Below are 21395 nucleotides of genomic sequence, written 5' to 3'. Positions count from 1 at the left end.
TCGTGGAGGTCATCTAAGCAGACCATCCTTACTCGCTCCACGATGGAGGCTGAACTAGTAGCGCTAGAATCAGCAGCTGTAGAGGCAGAATGGATTAGAGAACTCCTTTCTGACCTGCCGATATTGGATAAGCCAATTCCGGCTGTTCTCACCTACTGCGATAATCAAACCGTTCTGGTTAAGGTGAAGAGTAGGAAGGACAATATGAAGTCTTCGAAGCATATAAAACGGCGACTTAAGTCGCTAAGGCATGCACTAGAGACGGGTATAATCGATGTGGATTATATTCAGTCTGAAAGGAATCTTGCTGATCCTTTCACAAAAGGAATGGCTAGAACAGTCATTCAGGCAGCATCAAGAGGAATGGGTTTATTACCCACCGATAATGTTCACACCGGCAGTAACCTATCCTAGGAGATCGGAGATCCCGTGAACTAGGCTCTAGGATAACAAGCTGTGTGAATATGAGAGCAAATTGATCCCATTTGCTGTATTGCTCTTCTGTAGGAGAGGGTGAGCCGCTGGCTCTTAATGAATTCGATGCCCAAGAGCATCAGATGTCGTCCTACAGGACATCTAGGAGAATTCACCTATGTAAGTGTGGTTGTGTGGTCGCAACAATAGAGAAGACGGGTACTTCTCTAAATGACACTTATGAATAAAGGTACTCGGACATGACCATAAAGTCCAACCCGAGAACTAAAGGCTTAGCAGCCTAGTACAGGGTGTCATTTGGATGGAAGCTCTTACTCCAAGGTAGAGGATCAAGGTGTAATCCTCCTCTGTCTGTTCGAGTCAAAATCTATGTGACTAGGGATTGTGTTCAAACCCGAAAGGTACACTTTTCTAAAATCCTGTATATAAAACCGGATACTTCCAACATTAAAATTTTGGTGGGGATTGTTGTATTTTTATGGAAATTTTAATGTGAGAAATCTCTTTTTGGGCCTCGAGTTCTGCTGCTTGGCCCAGCCCTTTCTCGTTTTCGGCCCAGGCCCGTCTGCTCTCTGTATATATACAGGCTGCTAGGGTTTCGGAAAAATGAGAAAAAGAAAAAGGGGAAGGGATAAGGGAGCTCGGGCGATGGGTGCTGGCGGCGGCTGCCTCCTCTCCGAGTCCTGCGGGATTTGCTCGGCTGGAGGTACGCCTGCTGCCGTTGGAGGCCAGATCCGAATGGAATCGCTCGGCTGAAGGGGTGCGCGGCTGGATCGGAAGGGGTTCTCATCCCTGTGATGTTCGTGCTCCTTTGACCCCTATATCTATCTCCTCCTTTCTCCTACGGGGGTGCAGAGCATGAGATTGATTCACATCTTTTGTTTTCCCTTCCATATTTTGTGTTTTGCTTCTCGGCTGTGCACTGGAGTTGAGCTCGAGCTATTGTTGGGCTGTGGCCGGTGCGGCTGGTGCTGGGAAGTAAGAATTTGGTGGTATTCAGAGCTGCAGTGCCGAGGTTTGCCCACACGTGCCGTCGCAGTGTGGTAGGGCTTTGTATCTCCGATCTCCTCTCCCTTTCGGCAACGGCGGGTGATAGGTTTTCTGGGACAGCGGCTGAAGAGCCGTGCCTAGCCTCTGTTATTCAGGCTTTTGATTGCATCTCTCTGTGAGTATATATTTTCTTCTTCTTTGATCTGATCAGAGGCTTGGGATTTTAGTTCAATGATGATTATCTGCATTGAAAATTGTAGAGTAGTCTAAGTAAAGTAGCTTCAGACTTGTATATGATTTCTTAGTTCAGTGCTGCTGCTTACTCAGACCATTATTGATGCTATATCTGGTATATGGTCTCTGATATGTTGATTCAGATCATCCTTATGGCTATAGTTGGTCCATGGTCCCTCTGAAATGCTAGTTCAGTATATTGGTGGAGGTGGTACTGTTATGTAGATGGTATAATCTGATTGAATCTCTTCTGGAGGTCTGATTTTGACACTCAAAGCAGCACTGTTTATGTCTGTCCAGACTTTGAGTTTACTTATATACATGTTCTGAAGCTAGTTGAGGCTTAGACTAAACTCAATTGGTGATATGCAATTTTGCAATGTTTAGGGAGCAGGTTCTATGAGACCTGGGGCCAAGTGTTGCAAAATAAATCTGAGAACAATGTTATACTTAATTCCTGTCCTCCCTGTTCAGTTTCAGCAGCTAAAGTTCACATGATCAGTACTTGTTTATCTGTTATATTGCAGTCCTACTTTGTGCTATCATATGTTTTGGAGTCATGTTGCTTATCTATAGCTCTTTTCTTTATGGAATATTGATATATATGCTCATATATTCGCACTATACTCAACACAGAGTCGGTAACGGAACTGTACTGCCTTCCTGTTTTCTTATCGGAGAGCTTCTTCAACCACTGGGTTGCAAAGAGCCACCGAGGTGGCCCTTTGGTCGGCACCAACTTGTGTGTAGGAGTTGCGCGCTGCCACCACACCAAGTCGGCATGCGGAGCATCGTAGCACTGGACACCGTTGCTGTCCAGGCCTAGCGCAGCAACAGGGCAAAACTACTTGATGTCTCACGAGCATGCTGCGTCGACTACTACCATGAGGTCCAATTAATCAAGCAGGGTGTCTATAGTGTGAAGGTTCTTCGGTTTGGCGCAGACGTACAAAAATTCCCATGTTCGGGTGAACAAGACGAGCAGTCCCAGACTCCCAGTAGGTCAGGCTGCGTAGCATGCTCATTCGACCCCTGTGTCGCCAGCGCCACTGAGGTTAGACGATCAGACCACAGTCCTCGGTCTTCCAAAGAGAAATTACTATCGAATGCCTTCCTCTCAGATTCAGTATGCACTGATCATCAGACTCAAGTTCAAGCTTGCTGCCTTACGGAGGAAAAACAATGTTGCGTCCATACTACAAAATCATTCTTTTGCACAAAACACGAGCAGCCAGTTTTATATGACATGAAAAACAAAACCGGTTACAAGTACCTGTCAAACTGAATCTGTGACAAGATGTTTGACGGTCAAGGGGCCAGAGATACAATTACAACTTGTCTTATTGGAGTTGTACAGAAACAGAACAACACTAGCTGAGAAAGGAAATGCAATACTCAGGGAACGATTTCAGAATCTGCAGAAGGATTCCACAAAATCTCAAGTAGGGTATGAAAAATTTGCATCACCTTGGATCACACGCCGGAACCAGTTGTCAAATTCAAGCTGTCTTACTACAAAAGATGGTAGGGAGACGATCAGAAAACTGATGACCACATCAGCAATAATAGCTCTAGCTAGTAGTTTAAGTCTGTCCTCCCAGGGTCGTCTGCTCTCCCGTAATAGCTTTGTAGACCGCCAACATATTGGAGCTGCGAAACATATCAGCGGCCAAAAAACCAAGCGTGTGATTGCTGCTACAGTCACCACTGCGGTGACCAAAATGACAATATACTCGTCCCAGCTGTTTGCAGGGTCCAATGTTAGCCTTACTACAAGCGAAAATGTAATAAACATAAACACAACTGCCGTACAAACCATAGCAGCAGAGAGAGTAAGCTTTTTGCGGCGATCTCTCATGCACATAGTTGTTAGATTAGCATGCACAAGCATACATGTGGCAGTTGTGGACAAAAAAAATGCAGAGCTATTTGCAAAGACAAAGTGGGGGAAACCATCCATTCCAGCAATTACCGGCTTTCCAGCATCCTCACCTTCTGCAATGTAATCCCCCGGCACAGTGAAAGCAGCAGCAAATGAACCAGCTGCAATAAGTACAGAGATATACAGAATGCTCTGGGACACATTGGTGTAATTGCTCGCTTCATCCTCCTTGCCCTCCATATGTTGCACATCTGTCTGATTTCTAGCCTGGTAGCATGGGCTGTGATAAGCTTCACAGAGTCTCAAGCACATGGCCATATAAGCGTTCGCCAACTATATAAAAAGAAAAAAAAAAGATAAAGAAGTGAAATGTTGAAAGAACATAATGCGTTATGCCGGAACTTACCGATGAAAATGTATAATCATAGTCATTCTTATTGACAGCAACATCAAGAGGTGTTAATCCCATATTGTTCGTTATGCTGAGATTCACCCTAATATCTGTCATAAGAAAGGACATGATCGTTTCATGCCCATGCTTCACAGCTAGATGTAGCGGTGTGTTTCCTTCATCATCTCTTGTATTCATCATCCTTGCAAACTTTGGGTTTCTGTGGATGTGCCACACCACCATAACCCTTCCATGTTCAACGGCGCAGTGTAAAATATTCCTCCGTTTTTTGTCAAGCAACTCATCACAGTTCGGGCATATTTCCATCAACTTGCGGATAGCATTGACCTTGCCTGCTATAGCAGCATAGTGCACAGGAAATAGGCCATCATTATCTCGAATGTATGCAAGCGAACTGTCCAGTAAAAGTTTCACCACTCCAATTTTCCCAGCCGACGCTGCATAGTGAAGGGCAGTTCTTCCATAACTGTCGACCTCTTTGGCAAGTGTTGGCTCCCAGCGTTGCAGGGACTCACTAATTTCTTTGGGAAAAAAAGAAAGAACGAGATTAGCACTTCACTAAGTAGAAAACAGGCAGATTGTATATCGAAATGAGGACTGGGGAATTGAGACTAATTTATGCAACATAACGTTGCATGGACTCACTAATTTCTGCACTTCACTAAGTAGAAAACACACAGATTGTACATCGAAATGAGGACTGGGAATTGAGAGACTAATTTATGCAACATAACGTATGTTGCAGATTGTATATCGAAATAAGCATTTCCGAACTGTTGCAGCAAACCACTTTTTCAAAAAAAAATGCTCCACAAGTCTCTGGATACACAAAGTTCAGAGTGGTAACAGTTATGGATCCTATGGAGGAACATGTAAGATTTTAAGTTACCTTTGCTGACATAGACCGCAGCATGCAAGGCAGTTTGTGCATCTGGTCCCTTGTAGCTTGCTGGCGATCTCACACCATTGGAAGATTCTCTAATCAAGATTTCAACCATATCACCCCGGTTGGACACAACCGCCAAGTACAGTGGAGACACGCCTTTACCATCAACCACAGCAGCCAGCCCACTATCCCTTGACATCAGTTTCTGCAAGACCAGTGCATGGCCATTCCTAACTGCCTCATGCATTGCGGTCGCCCCGTCCAAATTCTTTGCCCTCAGCACAGGATTTCCAGCTTCATCTGGCATGGTCGAAGCTCGCTCGATGAGGTAACGAACCACATCGGCATGCCCATCCCTCGCCGCACAAATGAGAGCCGTGTCAAGCTGATTGTTCGTTGCCTTAATAAGCGAGATGTCCTGAGTACAGATCATCACGACGAGCTCTAGGTATCCACGGCTGGCTGCGATATGGAGCGCAGAGCTTCCCTCCGCCGTGACGCCTTCTAGGCAGCTCTCGCCACCTTGCTCAGCTGTTGCTGTGGACCATACGCCTAGAACTTGTGCTAAGAGGTCTGCGTCGCCTGTGGCAACAGCTTTGAGCAATTCGTGATTCATTGTGTGTGGACTGTGCCTCGCTTCCATGTATCTCGTCTGAATGGGGGCACAGTGGAAGTGAAGTACATGTACACAGCTAGTGTGCTCATATATACTGGAGCTGTGGGTGCTAATGAAAGTCCCAGGAACTAGCAACCTCCTGTTATATTAGTACAAACATGTGGTGACAATCTGATTAGGAATGGTCGGCATGTACCAACGAAGTCATACAGTTGGCATATATTGTGCTCTAGTGCATTGGTTGCTTCAAATACATGTCCACTACACCTGCATCCGGGTGGTTGGGGCTTGGGGGTCATTATTTAGTATGCAAAGCAAAATATAAACACATCGAGCCGAGACCAACGACAAGCTGAAGCTAATCGGCCGGGGATGGATTCACACTAAACCAACAAAAGAGCATTCCAGCACGGCCCAAGCCATCACCATATTTTGTCAATTATCGAAGCCACCTAAAGCCTGATACAACTTCGGGTCGGACTAGTGTGGATCTAGAAAATTTTACCTAGGGTGTACACTGCACCGCTATATCCGCAAGCTCGATGTGTTGTGCAGTGATTTCATCTTATCAATCAGTGCAATACAAACAAGTGTGGAATTCCTTCATTTCGAATCACACACGAATAGGATATCACAAATTTACAATATATCTAAAAGAAATTGCAGTATCACACAAAACGAACCACACTATGGACATTTGGAAAATCGAATCAACTTTCAGCTTTCACCAAACCTGATTCCTAAATCCCAAATCCCCCGATCAAAGATAAATAGAGGAAATGAGGAGAGGGGAGGGGCAGAGTATCACTTAGGTCCGTTTGGTTATCTGTATGACTCAGTCTGGCTCATATCTAGAGTGACAGACTGAGTTAAGTTAAACTAGAAAGATATAATAAGATTTGTTTAGTTGGCTGTTTATACTCAGCCTGACTAAGAAGAGATCGTGTTTAGTTGCTCATATGAATAGATGTTGTATATATTACAATAGAACTCATTTGTTTCACCAAATAATTTAGGATTGCAAATATTTTTATAAATCAGTACATCACATGATAAGAATATTAGTGATTTTTTTTTCTAATTTTTGAAAATTTATTTGAGGCATAAAAAAGTGCTAGAAGTAATAGAACTAGACTTCTCTGGAGAATTTTAATTAAATAGTGTCTTATACTCTAGTTTGTTTATGAAAACGTTTAGAATTTTTAGACCATTTTTTATACTAAATAAAATCGAAAGTTAAATAAAAAATTCATGTGTACCCAAGCTGCACCGATTGAGCCAGACTCGCGAGAAACACGATCAAAATCCATTTCTAGTGAGCCTGGTCGGCATAGTATTTGTACATGTACTGGGTCTGGCCGAGCACTCAACAGGCAATCAAACGCGTCTTAGAGCAACTCCAACAAACCCTCTGTAATTCACAATTCATATCTTTACATGCTCGTGCGGTTTTTAACAACTGCCGCTAGACTTCATCCGTAAATCTTTTTGTAACCTCTCGCCTCGCGCGGCTGATCCCATAGCTCTGCCTCTTCACGCTGCCCTCCCCTCATCGCCGCCCCCGCCACCGTCCTCCCCTTGCTTTGGCCTGTGTTGGTGGTGGCAGCCCCAGCCACAGTCGCACTAGCCATTAACTTGTTGCTTCTACCACTGCCGCCACCCAAATTCACCAAGATCAATGAAGAACAGACGAGTGGAACTTGACCGTGGCCCCATTGGGTGAATAGGCTTTGAAGCTTCGTTGATATACTAAGGGTTTATTTGGTATAGCTTTTTCTGATTTAAATTCTGTATGAGGAGTGATTTTCTGAAGAAAATGATTTTGTAACTGAAGGTGATTCTCTAAAATAAAATATATGAAAGAAGTGATTTTGTACGGGAAGTGAATCAGTGGAAACTATTTTTTTAGCTCCACAGCTTCTAGTTTATTTCAGAGAATCACCCCCACAGATTCTACTCAGCGAGCTAAAAGCTGAAAGCTACTGTTTGACAGAGCTCCCCTGATTCTAGCCAGGAAACTGCTTTGGGAGCACTGCCAAACAGACCCTAAAAGAACTTCAATCCACTATTGGAATTTCCATTTTAGATATGGAACTTTTCACCTTTATGGTTGGAACATTTTCAATCTACCAGTAAGCATGGAATCCACATGTCTAACAAAACATAATAATATCCAAAAACTATGCGATTGCTGATCAGTTCTATGTGCGCATAGCAACGAAATAGATGGCACGGAGGAAGCCACGGATGGCAATGGCACGGAGAAAGCCGTGGGCGAGTGTGACAGGACGGCATGCAAGGAAACCCGAGCGGTGGTGCGTGAATGTAGCATGAAGTCAGGCAATGAGGCCCAAGAAGCGGCGCATGAACGTGAATCCTAGGAGCGACGCAACAGCAAAGAATCCAGGGGGCGACGACGAAGAGTCCCGAAGGACGTTCGATGACAAAGAATCCCGAGGGTTGCGTGACGAGAACAACGACGAAATAGACTTTGATACCACTTGTTAGGAATGAGACACGGGAGACATGAATTTACATGGAAAAAAACCTTATATGGAGGTAAAAAACCACACGAGCTAAATCTATTATAATGGGCCAATGTTACAAGTACAAGAGCAGCCTATATTTATAGATGCATGATGAGTGTATCCCACTAGGAATATTTGTGATATTCGTCTAGGACTTGGACTTACGAGGTGTTTGAGTCATTATCAAATACATTTATTACAAAGTCATTAGAAGAAGATATAAATCTTATTTTTATATCGAATTGTTGTTGTTTTCTACTCCGGGTGAATGGTTGCTACATCTGCGCCGGCTGATCATACATAGTTGAAGATTTCACTAGACTCTATAGAGTGGAAGAAGAATTGGCAGGTGCAAATATTTTGGCCTTAAGTTTCTTCCGGACTGCAATATTCGATATTTCAGATTTAACTGGATAAAGTCATGTAGATCACCGTGCACACCTGTTTAACTTTAACATCGCCCAAAAGAGTTAGTCGAGATTTTTAAATGATATCCATACTACACATGTCTAAAAATGTAGATTACCTTCTAGCGTGAGAACTGAGCATTAGCTCAGTTGGTTGAGCCCTGAATAGAGTTAGGGGCTGATCGGTGTCACACCCTGATTTTTAATTTTTTAAAATAATTTCAAGATTTAATTATAGGTTGAATAATTAGAATAGGAAAAACCATATTTTCTAAATTCAAATTCAAATTTGAATAAGGTTATTATTTGTTTGAATGCATTCATGCTGAAAATAGGCATTTATGTTTTATTTTGAGTAGTTGAATTTCTCTAGATTTTCTTGGATTTTATTTCGGCTCATTTAGAATTTATTTGAATTCTTATATTTAATTCCAAAATATTAAAATGTTTTCATGAGTTCAAAATATTTTATTTGGCTTCTAAATGTTTTCAAAAGCTTGGTGGATTGTTTCTAGAATTTTTAGACTTCATTTGATAAATTATTTGAATTTTCTTTGCCATTCTTCTTTCCTAGAAATTTCTAAATAAAAATAAAACCTAACTCAATCCTCACTGGGCGGCCGAAGCCAGCCCAACCCATCAGCCACCCCCCATCCAATCTCTTCTCTCATGGGCCAAGGCCGATCTAATCTAACATGCTCTCCTCTCTCTCCCTCTCTTCCTCCTCCTCCCCGCCTGGGCTGTCTGCCTCGGCCCACTCCCGCGCGCCCACCCGTCTCGCTCCGACCTACCTCCCGTGCTAGCGCACGCTCTCACCAGCCCAGTGCGCCCATTCCAGCCGTTGCCGCTCACCCATCCTCCCCGCTGCTGGACGCGCCCCCGCACAAAGTGGCCTTCGCCGCTTGTCACCGCCACGTGGGCCCACACCGCGTCGTCCCCGACCCGGATTCCCTCCGCCGTGTCCGAGTCCGCCGCACCGCCGCCCTTCTTGGCGTGCGTGCCATGAATTCCTCATCTCCGTCACCTATATATAGCACACGAGCGCACCCTTGCCCGATTCCACCGTAATCTTCGTCTCCTGTGCCCTAACTTGCCGAAACCCGAGCCATCTCGTCGAGATCTAGCCGTCGCTGACACCATTAACACCACATTGGAGGATCTCACTGACTCACCGTTTCCATGCCGCCTTGCCACCGCCGAGCCGCCCAAAAGCTTCGCCATTGCCCATTGAAGCTTTCCCCGCTATCGCTCTCGCCTCCTGACCACTAGAACTACCTCTCCGACGTGCTCCCGTACGCCGTTGCCTCCTTCTTTGCCGCCGACCGTCCTCCCGTGCTACACTGCATGAGGTAAGCTGCCAAACGAGTTCTCCATCGCTTCCTCTTGCTCCTCCACCGCTCACCGTTGACCCCCAAAGCCGACGATGAGCTTTTCGCTTCGCTTCAGCGAAGTATGCCACCGTCTTGAGCTCGGCTCCGCCGTCCAGACCTCCTCCTCCGACCAAAACTTGTCAAAGAAAATCCCAACCGTCTGATCCAAAAGCCACGGCAATGATTACATCTAAGCCTTACCCCTTCGGCCACCAATTAGAAACCGCCACGTGTCCACTTATACCCAGTTAGCATTGCTTGCTACCTTAGACGGCCACATCAGCAAATTTTCTGACTTGTCATCCTAGTCAGCTAGCCACGTCATCAAAGTCAACCCAGTCAGCAATTCAGTCTTTTCCAGTAAAAAATAATCCCTATAATTATGTGATTTTGCAGAAAAGCCCTTGCAACTTCAATCTTTCATAACTTCTTCGTTTTAGCTCCGATTTGAGTGATGTTTGCACTCAAATTTTTCTAAGATCGTGATCTATCCAACCATGTCAGTTTTAGGTATCAATTCTCAGATCTCTAGTGTATTTATCTCTTATTAACTTCTAGATCCCTACAACATGAAGATGCTATTTTAATTAGTAAATTTATGGTTGTCACAATGACATATAAGTTCTAGCCAGATTTACTTGTCATGTATCACAAACATGAGTTTATGATACTAAAATAATATATTAATTTGTAGGTCACATATGTTAATCCTTCAGATAATCTTTTCTATTATTTCATGTGAAACCCTAGTTCCTATCGTATTGTCTTTCCTTGAAAGAAGTCCAGTCAAATCTGTTCTCTTTGTCCAGCCCAATCAAAGATCCCAATCCATCATTCTGTTTCTTTTATGTTTGAAATTTGGAGTTTATTTGGCGTTTATTCGATGTTGCTTTTGTTTGTCGTTGCTTTTGTTTGTCGTTAATTCTCATGATTAGTCGATAAGACTTCAAATCTATTTGAAGGGATTTCAAGATCAAGGTTTCAACACACTGAGCAGCATTGGGTAAAAGACAAGTGTACTCTTTGATCATCTTGAACCTGTGTTTTTAAATGTTTATGTTTTACTAATTGTATGCAATGTCTGTCAATATGATGGGTAATCACCTATGTTTCGGTTTGCCCTAGTTTTCCCTTATCATCCCTTGGAACCTAGATGGTTTACAGTTAGGTGTATTTTATGGGTAGAAGTGTTTAGCCATGCTTATGGGATACTAGGAAGTGTCATAAACTTGACTAATGAACATATGCAATGATAATTGTTAATTTTTTAATGGTTTAGCAACATAGAACCTTAGGCCTTGAGCAAAGTGGTTATGGTGGTTATCATGGTTATGTTGTTGGTTTAGTATTTGCTCAAGTAACCTAAGTAAGGATCGGTTCGTAGAGCGACAACCCAAGAAGTAATATACCAACTATGAGGTTGATATGGGTAAGGCGTGACATACTAGTTAGAGTTCTATCCAGTGTGTGTCAGGTCAGCACAAAAGGGGGCTTCTAGGTTGGAAACACTGCGGCCTTTCCGTAATCCCTATTGGTGAAACCTAGTGGGCATATGCATACTGGATTAGGCTATGGTTAGTGGTAAATGTCATACAGTGATTTCTTCGCAGCACACCACTGGCATGTGTTAAGTGTTTTACAAACACTGCAACATAGAATTCCCTGACTCGTGGGGAAAGCTAGACAACCTCTGCAGTGTAAAATCTGATATATCAGTCATGCTCATGGTCATGAGAGATTTGGATACTCACATGATTAGTTGGTTTGGGTTATTGTTTTGGATATGGTGGAATGGGAATTATTATAGTTATAGTATGGTAGTACTGGTGGTACTATACGGTTATGGTTTACAAGATAGTCAACTTTAGGTGTTGACTTATGGTTGGATTAATTGGATTATATTCACTTAATAATTGCTCAATATTTTTAAATTCAAATATTTTCTTTACTCACATTTATGCAAAGAAACCTTGTGTTAGCCTGTCATTGTTATAAGCATGCATATCATTATTCTCCTGTATACTTACTGAGCGCGTTATGTGCTCACACTTGCTATTTTCTCTATCCCATGGACATGCGTTGGTGTTGCTCAGTGAGTGAAGATGTTGAACGTTATCAAGATGAGGTTGTGACATTCTAGGCGCATGTCTCCCGATCGGTTGCCTGTGGTGTTATTTGGCACCAGTGCTTCTGTTCTGCTGCAAATATCTACATAGAAGACAAGTATATGTCAATTGTTATAAGACTTAAACGTTTATTTCTATAAAAGTATTGCTTTTGTTACTTCACTTATGACGTCCTTATGTGTGTTAAATATCCTAGACACACATAAGCCGTATCTGATTTTGTTCGTTAAAACTAGGTGTGATAGTCGGCCAGGGTTCGAGAACTGGTTATCACGCCTTCTCATAAGGCTGGGGCGTATTCTATTCCCTATGCTCTAAGAGCAGTGGGCATCCTCCGAAGAAACCCACCATTATTTTGTTTCCCTCACATCTGTTCCAGCGTTATGAAATTATAAGATGAACTTAGCATATACTTATATGTAAAGATTAGTAATACAAAACTATATAGTTAGTACATACTCACGTCCTTGTCAACTACAACATTTGTCACTACTATAGAAAGGGTCATCAACGTCCCCTCTTCACTGCCAGCTCAAAAATAACCAGTAGTGATAACATATCACTACTGGTTCGGAAGCTCCAGGCACACATAAAAGGCCGAGCTAGCGAGAACCGATAGTGATAGTGATGAACACTGTCGATTAGTAACACGAACCTGCAATGATATTTAAATTATCACTGCCGGTTCATAACATGAACTGAGAGTGATATTAGTTCATCAAAAGACGTACCTTTAATGACCGGTAGTGATAATAACTAACATTGTCCGTTGCATTTAAGAACCGGTGTAGCGAAAATGGTATTATTAGGCCATAATTGTAATTTTGGTGATTAATAACAACATAATCATTGGGACTAATATGTTTGTCAAGAATATATGTTAGTAGGTCTCATGGATGCAATACATCAAGAAGCCACTGCAGCCGGCACAAGGTTTGATTGAATTGGAAAAGTTTCAAGAAGATTTGCCCCACTGAAAGGTCCGGTGTAGTGGAGTTTGCACTCACCAGAGTATTTGGTCCAGAGGCTAATAGGCTCATCAGATAGTCCGGTGAATAGGACATGAACTCACCAGAGTATTTCTGACAAAGGGGAAGAATGCTGAGGACCTCACTGGATAGTCCAGTGATCTGCACTGGGTAACACCGGAGCATTTCTTGCAGAAAAGAAGGCAAGTGCAGGAGATTGAAGAACAATCCACCGAAAGGTCCGGTGCTTGGTTTGTGCACACCAGAGTATAGCACCATAGCATTTCTTATAGAGGCGACTGTAAGTGCTGAAGAAAGAAGATCAACTCATCGGATGTCTGGTGATCATAGAGATAGTTGCACTGGAGCATTTCCTGGGAAAAGAAGAGAAGGTTTAACTTGCCGGATGGTCCGGTGTGAATAGAATGAACACCAAATAAATACACCGGAGTATTTTACACATATAGAGTGCAAAGGCTCAGATGACTCAAGATAACTCACCGGAAGGTCCGGTGATGGATTTGAAGGCACACCGGAGTGTCCTATGTTCACAGAGATATTGAGTGGAGTTTCAATGGCTAGTTTCTGAGTTTGTACTCACCAAATGATCTGGTGTTAGTATTACTGTTCTCACTGGATCATCTGGTGTTAATAATTTTTCTGAGCCGTTGGGAAAACAACTTGTTAGCGGGTTTGAGGCTATAAATACCCCTTCACTCAATCATTTAAAGGTGTGGTATGTTGCTAGGGTCTAGAGGAAGCTCATATACACTTGAGAAGACATCCAAGCCACCAAAGTTCTTAAAGTGATTATCCAAGATAATTAAGTACAAGATTAGAGAGTGTTTAGTGCTTATAGGCCTAGAGTGAGTTGTAGCTAGGTGCTGTAGCTTGAAGAAGGGATCAAAGTGTGATCCTAGCTTGTACCGAGAGGTACGTCGGCACCTTGGAGTCTTGGTGACTCGCTAGCATCTTGGGCCTTGGTAGCTCAAACTTATTGACCCTCCGACTTAGTGTGGAGCAGTGGCAAGACACGTGTATAGGAACGCGAATACCCTTTCCTTGGTGGCTCAAGCTTTGAAGTGTTCACGACGGCAAGTGAACGGAAGAGAGGCTAGTGGTGAGACCTTGCATTGGTGGTTTGGTGGCTCATCGTGCTTGAGACCTTATCTTGGTGACTTGTTAGCTCAAGAGCCATGATCAAAAGAGACTTGGCGACCGGGAGCATATCCTTTGTGGAGTTCCAACATGGACTAGGGGTGACATTCATGCCATCAATATCACAAGATAAAAATCTCTTGTGCCAAGTTTGTCTCTCTACATTATTTACATTTCTGCATTTACATACTTGCAATTTACCTTGCTATAGTAGGTTGCAACCCTCTTAAGCGGTAGAGTAGACACACTAGATAAACATATAGCACATTTAAATAGAAATTGATGTAGGCTTATCTTGTGAAGTTTTTGGAGTCAATTTGGTTTAGGTTCTAAGTGTCCTAATTCATCCCCCCTCTTAGGATGTCACCATTCCTCACAACTGGTAGTGATATAAAAAAATCCGTGCGTCTTCACATGCGTGCTTGTTCAGCTTGTCCTAGCGCCTTTAAATGTTGCTCTCACACTCGATCATCTCACTTTCTCGCTCTCACCCTCTTCCCTTCCACCACCGCCACCGCTGCCACGAGATGGATCCGTCGCTGTCGACTCCACCACCACCTTCTCCAGCCAAGCCTCCCACCCATACCGTCACCCGGGGAGGAGGAGGAGGACCCGCCAGTGCGATCGTCGGACGAGGTGTTGACGACCTCGGACTTCGACGACTCGGCGGGGTCCCCCTCTGAGGATGAGGTGTGGGGCTTCTTTGTCGTCGTGGTGCCCGGTAGTCGTGTTTAGGGTTTTTACGTACGTGGGTTTAGGGTTTTTTGTGCACGGTTATGCATGACATTAGCTTTCGGTGTACAATAATCGAGTTAGTAAATTAATTATAGATTAGTCTGATATAAACCCTAATATTATGGAGATTAGTAATATAAAGCTTGGTTAAATTATTATCTGAATGTTTAATTTTTTTTTGGTCCTAAATTGAGTATCATTGTCGGTTCGTAACTGGAACTGGCAGTGATAAGTATACACATCAGCAGAATAAGCTCAAGAACTGGTAGTGAGTGTACATATCTCCGTCGGTTCAAAAACCGACAATAATGCTATTTTTGAACTAGCAGTGATGACATTTTCTATAGTAGTGTGTGGTGATAAGAACATTATTGTTAGCATGAGCAGATATAAGAAGTTTGCGGTTGATTTCAACATTGTCACCAAATATGCCTATGAATACAATAGGGAGGAGGGATGGGAAAATTGTAATAGCGACCTAGCATATATATTGGTAGAACCTCCATGGATGAAATGAATGCAAATTGGAAGGAAAGGGTAACCGTAAAATCACCAAAACAAAAAAAAATGAAGTAATTGATTTGGTACAAATTAGTGTCCATGGGATGAAGGAAAGACGCTTGTAAAGAATCCATTCATCAAGAGGGAATGAATGATTTTTCTACACATCCTCAAATTTCTTATGGGATTTTCCATCGGCTTGTGAAGGAAAGGAGGCATATGTAGGAATGCATGTGTTGGAGATTAGTTCCTAACAATATGTTCGTAATTGAACTAGGGTACCTTCGAGATCAGGGATCGAGCAGGAAACAAGACACGCGATGTAAACAGGTTCGGACCCCTGAAACGGAGTAATATCCTACGTCCTGTGTGGATGATGTTGTATATAGATTGTCTCGAGTACAAGCAAGGTGGCTAAACCTATTACAATGAAGCAGATTGGATCTAAACTAATCTAGAGTTGAAGTCACCAAGTATCTACAAAGCTAGGGTCTTGGTGCTTGTGTCGGATTGTGTAGGTGTTAATCTGTTGTCTGTTCAGGGGTCAGGGTCCCCGCCTTATAAAGGGATCTTGGCGCCATCTTAGTCCCAGTCGTAGTCGATAGAGAGTTTTTGATCTTGTCAGTTAAGGCAAGGCAATCGAATCCAGCTTAGGTACTAGTCATGGTTGAGTCGGTTAAACCGATCGACACCTTCCTAGTACAGATATTTGTGATCTCTAAGTATATCAGATCCCACAGATTTGGATCTGTAATATCCAGAGTTTTCCATCAGGTGTACGATATACCCTATTTGTGTATGATGTACTCCTTATGCGCATATACCCTATGGTTAGATATTTGACAGTAGTCCCTAACTCTACTCAGCAGGGAGGATTTCCACAAGTTCTACTCGAGTACTGCTAATTCTGAACCTAGTCGAGCAAGATAGACCAAGCTTGCAGTCAAAAGAATCGAGTGGAAACACTATTAGGTCAAGTGCCCTGCCATTGTTCGTACTCGAGGCTCAAGAAAACTTGAAAACTCAACCTCTTGTCATCCGTCTCTAGGTAGAGTTAAAAAAGAAATCTTTGAAATTTGGATCGTAGGATATAGGCGCATTTAATGCACTCGAATGGGCGTGCAAAAATTTGCACGATGCCATCATCCCGTCTTTCACACCGAATGAGATGCCACATTTACGGGAGTGGTTACCAAAGAAACATTAAGTAGCAGGCTTTATATTCATACGAACCTAGACTGTAGCTATTCTTCATCGTCTCGCCACAGTCTCCTACTTCAGGCTTTCATCTTTCTTTTCCCAAGTACGCGTCATCGCATATCAATCTTGCTCAATGGCCTTCAGCCCTTCTGCGAACACCGCTGCTCCTTCCTAGCATGAGAAAGAAACCAACTTGAAGGTCGTCGATGCCTCCTCTGAGCAGCTGGATGAGATGAGGTTTCTGACCGACGTCTAAGCGCACTATGTGAAAAAAATCATTAGAGACGGGTGATAACCGGCATTAGTGACGGGTCATGTACCCATCACTAATGATAGGTCAATAGTGATGGGTCATAACCTTGACCCGTTACTAATATTCAGTCATTAGTGACATGTCATAACCGTGACCTATCACTATTGACTAAACATTAGTGATGGGTTGTAATCTTGACTCGTCACTAATGATTGATGAACATTTTTTGTACTTTTGGACACAAAAAAAGTAAAAAAAAATTACCCGGGACATCCCAACGTAGGCCCATCCCATATGCTTCACAAGCCACACTTTTTTCACATTGTTTTCAAGTTTGCGTTACATGGGAATCAAACGTGCAACCTCCTCCTCGCGCATGTAGCCACCTTACCACCTCTGCTATCACGTAGTTGTGATATAAACCAGATATTTTCTTCTTTTAACCTTCTTTACCAAAGGTCATTAGTAACGCGTCATAACCATGACCCATCACTAATGACTAATTTTGCTAAATTTTGTCGAGGGTTATAATTTGATAGGTGACCTAGAGTGCATTCGGTAAAATAGGCATAACTTTTGCATACAGACTCCAATTTTGATGTTTCTGACTCTACAAACGTCTACATCCATTCCTCCCCCACTTTGTTGGGTTTAGAGAATTTTTCGAGGCAAAAAATGGCTTGAAAGATTAAGTTCTCGCCTCTGAAAGTTTATGCTCGTTTTTGGAATGCGCATTTATGTCCATAGCTACCACACCTTACATCAAACTTGACTAGAAATATACAATGGTTCATATTCTAGTGCCGCTGAGGTGAGAAAAAATAAGAAAAAATAAAATAAAAATAAAAAATATTTGTGAGTACTATCGTTAGTGAATAAAATTGGTCATTAGTAACGGATTACAAATTGACCTGTCACTAATGACTGGCATAGGACGACCTGTCCTGATAAGTGGATCATTAGTAACGGGTCAAGTTGTGACCCGTCACTAATGACTAGCCTAGGATGGTATGTCACTGATGACCTAGTCATTAGTGACGGATCACAACTTGATCTGTCACTAATGACTGACCTAGGACGACCCATCAACTTGATCATTACTGATGGATCACAACTTGACCCATCAGTAATGACTGACCTATGATGACCCATCACTGATGATCTAGTCATTAGTGACGGGTCACAACTTGACCCATCACTATTATCATCAGTGACAGGTCATGTTACGACTCTTCACTAATGACCACTCATTAGTGACGGGTCTATATCTGATCCCGATCAGAAGTCACATTAGCGATACGTCCTTATTGGACCCATCACTAATAGGATATTAGTGACGCGTGTTGAGCAGCCATCACTAATGTGGTTTCTCCTTTGCTGGTTTCTTACGTAGTGGCGATCTCGATGATGCAAGAATCGAAGCTTCAAGAACTTGAAGGTGAAGGAATTGTTCCTCCTCGCGAGCTGACCAACTAGAGGCTGACATTTGGTGAGTAATTCCCATCCTGCCAGTTCGATCATGAACTCATGGTGTTTGAATCATTTTTCTACTGTGGTTTCGATGTTCCCCCTTTCAAATTTCTTCTACATTCTCGACCATTACCAAATCGAGCTCCACCACTTAAATCCGAATTCAATAACCATGTTCAGTGTGTTCGTCCATCTGTGCAAAGCTTTCCTTGGTGTTGCACTGAGCCTGAATCTGTTTCAATATTTCTATGATTTGAAAATAAATACGGAGAAAAAGTGTGTCAAAGGTTGCGGTTTCCAACTACGGAATGGGGTGAAGAATATCTATATCCTAGTTGCGCTAACCTCCTCCTGGCAAAAAGATTGGAAGAAAAACTATTTTTATGTTTCCAACCTCGACTCGGTTACCTCTCTCTTAGTCTATAAGGGCATTCAACCTCACCTAAATCCATCATGGTTGAAGAAGCACCGTGAGCTCGACCACACTGCATATTACGTCAAGAAGATTGGCGAGCTTAGACAGAGTGGTTTGAGCAGGTGGCATGTGGCCAAATACTTCATTAGTCGAAGGTTGAGCCCCCTGAAAGTGCGGGATCACTTTGTGTGGGACTATGCTGGAGATAATGATAGCTCCCAGGATGCAACCAGATGTAAGTTAGCATCTTGCTGCTTCTATAACTATAGTCGAGCTCTTTGGAGTTACTCCTTTTTTCCTTTAGCCCTATCTCTATAGGAAACTGCTGCTTGATTGAGCAAATTTTTCGCTGAAGAGACACAACCATGCCCTATTCATCCCTACTCCCTCAAGAATCCTCGACCACTGGTGAGAATTTGTTCGGGTTGAGGAAACAATATTGATTGCTTGTTTGGACCTGACTTTTGATTCTAGATTACAACCTCCCATCAAGAAGACACCTCTTCCTCTGGCGCTAGCGATAAGGGGAAAACACCAACCGGTCAAGAGGCCGAAGGGTCTATTTGATCCAAGAGATCATCCTCGCCATCCGACCCACCGCCCCTCAAGTGTACGCGGGGAAAAAGTTAATTGGTACTGTCGGAGGATTAACTCCTGTCGCAGGGATCCTGAGAGACCCCTTTTTAGAGATTCGACCGGGGGGATGATCCTGAATAAGTCCGTCGGAGAAATGAATGAGAGTAAATGCAACGGCCGGTGGTGGGGGTGATGATCTAGTGCAAAGAGAAGTAAATGCACCGGAATTTAGACAGGTTCGGGCCGCACGGGGGCGTAATACCCTACTCCTGTAGGGATGTAATAACTGTCCTGAGGAAGTCTCTCAAGGATGTTGCTGGTTACAAGAATATTTGTCTAACTAAGAGCTTGAGGCTCCTTGTTCTTGGGCAGGGACTGTGCTTTGAGTTGGTCTATGGTTCAGTTCTTGGTGCTTCTGTGTTCGATGCTTGCGGTCTCTTGCTCGACTCTTCGATTGCTTGTTCGCTCGTCGGGGCCTTCAGGTGGTTTGTTGGGTCCTTGGGTGGTTTGTTGGGTCCTCGGGTGGTTTGTTGGGTCCATCCTTCTCTTCTGTGTTGCCGGCTCTTTTAAGCACTCGAACGGGAAGGAGGGGGCACAAGTTTCAAGACGCCATGACTGGGAAAGGCGTCATCATTTCTTCTGGGTGAAGTGACCGGAGGGTGGAAAACACGACGCACGCCCGGTCACCTGTCACCATAAACGCCCTGGCAACGGGCGCCGTAGAGAGGGCCCACCGGGCAGCCGCAGAGCAACCCGGCACGCCCACCCTGTCTTGTTCCTCTGCCGCAGCAGGGCAGTAGACGGAACGCCTTGATCCTGGCGATGTTATCCCGAGACACACCGGATGATACGGGACGGGACCCGTGCAATTAATAGCCCCACGCCTCTCTGCCAAAACATGATAGGAACTGACACTGCGGCGGGAGCAGTTGGGGATGTCAGGCCACGCACGCTCATTAAATGCGGCCTCGGGCCTCTGACTGATTGACACCTCATCGGCGGGTGCCTCGGGGGTCTTTCTGAGTCGTCGGGGCACCGAGTGCTCGGGGGTACTGTTCACCTCCTCGAGCACTCTCTCCCGAGAATGCCTATCCTTGTCCTCGGGGTACCGGGTGCTCGGGGGTATTGTTCACCTCCCCGAGCACTCTCTCCCGAGCACTCTTGCACGAACCTTCGGGGAACCGAGTGCTCGGGGGCTGCCACGAGCAGCCCCGAGCATTCTCTCATGAGCTCTCAGTTCCCCGAAGCATCGGGTAAGAGTGCTCGGGGGCTACCACGTGCAGCCCCGAGCACTCTTACGCGGATCCTCGGGGAACCGGACGCTCGGGAGCTGCCACACGCAGTCCCGAGCACTCTCTCTCGGAACTTGGCTCTTCTGATCGTCGGGGGACTAGGGCGCTCGGGGGTGACTAGGCACTTCCCCGAGCACTTTCTTCCCGGTACTTAAACTCCGCGGATCATCGGGGAACTGGGGTGCTTGGGAACCACGGATTGTGGCCCCGAGCACCTTCTCCCGGGACTTGAACTTTTCTCACCCCGCAGGAGGGACCTCACGGGATGGTGACACGTGCCAGATGGCTGGCCTGGCCTCGGGACTCAGGGACCCCTGGTTCCTGATACACCGACAGTAGCCCCCGGGCCCATTGGCAGGCGATGGCACGGAGACTGCGGATGAGCCCTTCGTCGCGAACGAGGCCGAGGTTGGCGTGGACGCCACATGGCAACCTTTCAAGAGGTGGCCCTTTAGATCCGGGCCTCTGGTACGACCCAACGGGGAGACGAGTGGACGCGCGTCCACACAACTCCCGAAGGGCATGACAACGGGATGGGCGGCACGCGCGGCTGCCGCGCAGATCGAGGAAAATACGCCTGGCAGCTGCTGACGCCGCACGTCCAGTGGGAGATTCGCCTGGCGGTTGCGTCGACCGAGGAAACTGTCCCGCCGAGTGCACCGTTGGCAGGAGACGTTTGAATTCTCTGAGGTATAAGAGGGGGAGGGGAACGATCCGCCCCCCTCTTTACGCCATCTTGCGACCTTGCTCTTGTTTCCTTCGCGCTCCTGAGCCCTTAGAACCCCTTAGGCGATCAGAGCGCTTCTCTCTCTTCCTCTCCACCACCCAGACAACCTCCCCATCTGACGAGATGCCGAGAGCCGGGGGAAGCCGCCGCGACAGGACTCCGGATAGCGTGCTGCCGGAGTCTCGCTTGTAGAATGAGGAGGCGGCGGAGAAGG

At 44.7% G+C, this 21395-nt stretch overlaps 1 protein-coding gene across 2 annotated transcripts; it reads right to left on the bottom strand.

The window, feature by feature from the left end:
- Positions 1 to 2704: 2704 nt before the first annotated feature.
- Positions 2705 to 5497, bottom strand: LOC133929802 (protein ACCELERATED CELL DEATH 6-like). Of its 2 annotated transcripts, none has more exons than XM_062376571.1 (3): positions 4843 to 5497; positions 3948 to 4474; positions 2705 to 3874 (listed from the first exon to the last, which is right to left on the bottom strand). In XM_062376571.1, exons 1-3 carry the CDS (start codon positions 5480 to 5482, stop codon positions 3098 to 3100), a joined length of 1944 nt encoding a protein of 647 aa, XP_062232555.1. In that variant the 5' UTR covers positions 5483 to 5497; the 3' UTR covers positions 2705 to 3097. The 2 variants fall into 2 exon arrangements, with proteins under 2 accessions (XP_062232555.1, XP_062232556.1); XM_062376572.1 differs by having other exon boundaries at positions 2705 to 3808.
- Between the last annotated feature and the right edge of the window lie 15898 nt (positions 5498 to 21395).

Source organism: Phragmites australis, chromosome 9 (genome assembly GCF_958298935.1).
Source record: "Phragmites australis chromosome 9, lpPhrAust1.1, whole genome shotgun sequence".
Classification (NCBI taxonomy): Eukaryota; Viridiplantae; Streptophyta; class Magnoliopsida; order Poales; family Poaceae; genus Phragmites; species Phragmites australis.
Note: the sequence above shows the minus strand (reverse complement) of the source record. Positions and strands in the feature narration are given on the sequence as shown.

Bases quoted from the DNA above. Each gene is read 5' to 3' on its own strand.
- LOC133929802 (XM_062376571.1), bottom strand. From the start codon at position 5,482: ATGGAAGCGAGGCACAGTCCACACACAATGAATCACGAATTGCTCAAA. The intron at 4,475-4,842 runs GTAACTTAAAAT...TTTTTCCCAAAG, and splicing joins TGCGGTCTATGTCAGCAAAG to AAATTAGTGAGTCCCTGCAA. The intron at 3,875-3,947 runs GTAAGTTCCGGC...CTTTTTATATAG, and splicing joins ATGATTATACATTTTCATCG to TTGGCGAACGCTTATATGGC.